Genomic DNA, 3,603 nt, shown 5'->3' with positions numbered 1-3,603 from the left:
GTAAAAGTTAAAGTCTTCTCTAAAAATATTACTTGTGTAAAAGTCTTAAAGTATCTGATCTTTTTTATACTTAAGTATCAAAAGTAAATTTCTGACACAAAATCTACTTAGGTATTAAAAGCAAAAGTACTGAGTAAAAGTGAGCAGTTAGATTTTCCAAAATGACATTTATTGGGAGGTAACTTCTTAAAAAATACTTTTTCTAATGGCGTGCAGCTGTGATGGGTTGTGTACAAGCTAATAGGGTGTCAGAGTGGTATGTATTTATGCTTCTCATTCAACCACAATTAAATTCACTCTATCCAGGAGACACAATTTGTCAGAATAGTATTTTTTTAAGTAATGACAATTTGGAATAAAATAAGAGTAACAACTTTCTACTTCTTACCTTTTTAAAAAATGTAGTGATTAGAAAGTACAGATGATTGTTGTTATGGAAATATTTATTTAACAAAGACAAAAATATGTGGTCCAAGAATGAAGGTACTCTGTGGGATGATCAGCTGAGTTTTATTGCAACAACAGGAAACAGAGAGAACAACCTGCCCTGTCTCTGTGTCTCTGCCTCTGTGTCACTGTCACTGTGCCACTTGAGAGGCCTCATACATATATATTGTTTAACAAACACTATTATGTCATCTTAGCAAGATTTCATGCAAGGTCAAGGGAAAACACAAAGATAAACACAAGTGATATCTAAGAATGATTGTTGTTAGCAAATCTTGTTCTGACTTTAATCATTCTATCTGCAGATGAACAGCATGTCATGAAAACCTAGGTCATTTAAGTATGTCATGAATTACTGGCTTAAACCTAAAAGTATTAGTTCCTGCACAGTTGTGTAAAAATGTAATGAGTAAAAGTAAAAAGTACGCTGAAAAATAATTACTCAAATAAAGTACAGATACCCAAAAATTCTACTTAAGTAAAGTAACTAAGTATTTGTACTTAGTTACTTTACAACTCTGGTTGTAGGGGAGAGCCAGATTCTGTAATCAGTTGCTTGGGAACAGAAGAAAATGTTTTGGGTCAGGCAGACAATAACAATTTTCCATCTGCTTTAATGTCCACTGGTACATCTCAAGGTGGCAAATCCAATCAGACAGTGTGGAAAAATTCCGCAAAGCCGATCTATCAGCTTTCTCCAAGATCAATTCCATCTCACCAGCAAAGTCCAGGAACCACAGCCGGCCCATGACCCTCAGCAGAACCACTTGCAGTCCAAGTCCAGCTCGCTCAAGGCATAAGTCTGAGTGCTGAAAGAACGGCAATCCTTCATAATGATCAGGCAGCCAGGAAATGAACAGCCACCAACGTTGTTTTGTAGAACACCAGGAGACCACTAAGCCAATCTGTAGAAGTGATCAGAATCCAAATATGTATCCAGAACAGAGCAGAACAGAGGTCCCACCTTTGACATGTCCTCCCATGGAAGAAAACTTTGTTAAAAAATGTATTAAGAGACCAGCTAACCAAATCCATAAAAATAAAAATATCCATAATTTCTGGTTTTGGATGAAAACGTAGAGAAGGCTCCAAGCAACAAAGCAGGGAAAATAAGGGAGGGCATGAGAGAGGGAAGAAAGCGTCTTACTCCTCCAAGAGCAGGAAAAAATTAATAAATAAAAAAATTAAAATAAAAAGTTATATAATGTATATAATATATTATATATGTTTTATATAATATAATATCTATATACTCTCATCCATTGCAACAAAGACTGTATCAAAACAAGATTAAAAATCAGATTTGTGAGATATTTATGAAAAACCTAATAAATGATCCTAAATAAAAGTTTAACATGAATCAGTTTAAAACAAATGCATTAGGTCTGTGTAACAGCGTAAAATTACCTGTTAAATTAATTCAGTTCCAGTAGTGTTTCCATTGCAAACTCAGCATTTATATCAAATGACCTGTGACTTCCAAACAGTCTGATAATGTTCATTATTCATTACTGGATAAATTAAAGTAGCAACTTTATGGCGTGCATACAGTTTGAAAGAGGAGATGTAAATGAAAACAGAACTTTATACTAATGTTTAACATTTATTTTATAACTCAGTTAAAAATAAATATCTTTTTTAATTGGCTTGATGCAGATTAGATGGAGGATAACTTTAAAACTCGTGACATATTATCACTTTCCTGGATTCAACACACTGATGTAGATTTAACTCTGAGAATGTCTTTTTTTAATAAGAAGGTTTAACCAGTGAGAGGCATCAGATGTGTCCAGTGTGATGGGTTTATAGAGCTCAGCTGGTGTTTGTTTTCATGCAGGGTTTTGATCGTGTGTGTCGGCAATGGAATGATTCCCGGTCACATCACTGAAGATGGGTAATTATTGTTTGTTTTCTGTTATTAATTTACAAAACCACAGTAATGTGCTAATTTGTTTATTGTTTGTCTTTAGGAGAACACTTGTGTTTCAGATCAGCAGTGACCACTTGGATGAACAAAAGAGCAAATATTATATTCCAGTGTGTTTGAAGAAGGTATGTGAGTTTCCGTGAGACAGAGCTCAGTTTCAAGGTTTTGTTGCTTCATGCCACCTGTACAGTGTGGGTATTAGAGTGTGTACTTTCATGTGTTCCCCCACAGGGCTGCAGTGACACGTCAGGGTTCATGCACGCAGTTTTTGGTCTCCTTTTACCTCTGGGCTACGAGTACAACCCAGACCTTGTTCTTTTGGTTCGGATGCCAGACAGTAAAGTGTGCGACGCCGTGTGGCAACAGCTAACTGGTCTCCTGCAGAGCTTCGCTAAAGGACACACACTGGTCCTAATGCAGGTGAGAAGGCCTGGGCTTGTTTGTCTAGAGACTGTTTATTTATTTATTTATTTATTTGTTTGTTTGTTTGTTTGTTGTTTTCCAGGAGAATGACAAAGCCAGTGTGGGTCCTACAGCTTCCATCCTCCTCGGGGACCCTGCAGCCCCTCTAGAAAGCCTTCAGGCCCCAAACCCAGAGGATCTAAATGCTGTGGAGCAGCTGAGAGACAGGCTGCAGCTGAACTGGAAGCTCCTGCAGACAACAAGTGAATGCACGGCAGCAGTTTGTCAGCAGGCCATATCATTTATGAAATGAAAAACAGCAAATCCAAAATATACTGTAATGTTTTCTAAAAGTTGTTTTCTGAAATTGTTCAACTCGTGTTTTCTCTGGAAGGTCTGATTAAAAAAACAACAACAAAAAGATTATTTTGATACATAGGAATGTATTTTTTCATTTTTTTGCAGCTTTTTTTGTATTTAGAATGAACTTGTAAAGATTGCTCACGCTTTCATGAAATAAACTGTACAGAACTGTTAATCTTGTCTTATACTGAGAATCGTGTTAAAACCTTACTTTTAACCATTTTAAGCTCTTAAATTGTAATGTTTTTCTCATTATGTTTATCCCAGACTAAGTATTCCACATTCATGATGTTTTTCTTCACATGTATTTAATGTGAGCTGCTAGCATCTCATGTAGAAATGGTTCCTCTGTGTGTGTGAACAGAAACAGAGTTTAAACTAGATACCGCATGGCAGTACCCCGCACGCACAAATGCACCACAATTTAGAAGTCCTTATTCCTAATAAATGTCATGCTACTAGGT

General features: G+C 36.2%; 1 protein-coding gene across 3 annotated transcripts in view; it reads left to right on the top strand.

Annotated features, from left to right (window-relative positions):
- The window catches only part of LOC106523411 (histone deacetylase 10), a 15,240-nt gene extending 11,926 nt beyond the window's left edge, over nucleotides 1–3,314 (top strand). The window contains exons 16-19 of one of the 3 annotated variants that reach the window (XM_014016810.1): nucleotides 2,285–2,341; nucleotides 2,418–2,499; nucleotides 2,606–2,794; nucleotides 2,880–3,314. In XM_014016810.1, coding sequence (XP_013872264.1) covers nucleotides 2,285–2,341; nucleotides 2,418–2,499; nucleotides 2,606–2,794; nucleotides 2,880–3,089 — 538 coding nt within the window. In that variant the 3' untranslated portion in view covers nucleotides 3,090–3,314. The remainder of the gene's footprint in view (nucleotides 1–2,284; nucleotides 2,342–2,417; nucleotides 2,500–2,605; nucleotides 2,795–2,879) is intronic. The other 2 variants (XM_014016812.1, XM_014016813.1) reach the window with 2 other exon arrangements.
- Nucleotides 3,315–3,603: the final 289 nt, after the last annotated feature.

The sequence above is a fragment of the Austrofundulus limnaeus genome, unplaced genomic scaffold (genome assembly GCF_001266775.1).
Source record: "Austrofundulus limnaeus strain Quisiro unplaced genomic scaffold, Austrofundulus_limnaeus-1.0 Scaffold156, whole genome shotgun sequence".
Classification (NCBI taxonomy): domain Eukaryota; kingdom Metazoa; phylum Chordata; class Actinopteri; order Cyprinodontiformes; family Rivulidae; genus Austrofundulus; species Austrofundulus limnaeus.
Note: the sequence above shows the minus strand (reverse complement) of the source record. Positions and strands in the feature narration are given on the sequence as shown.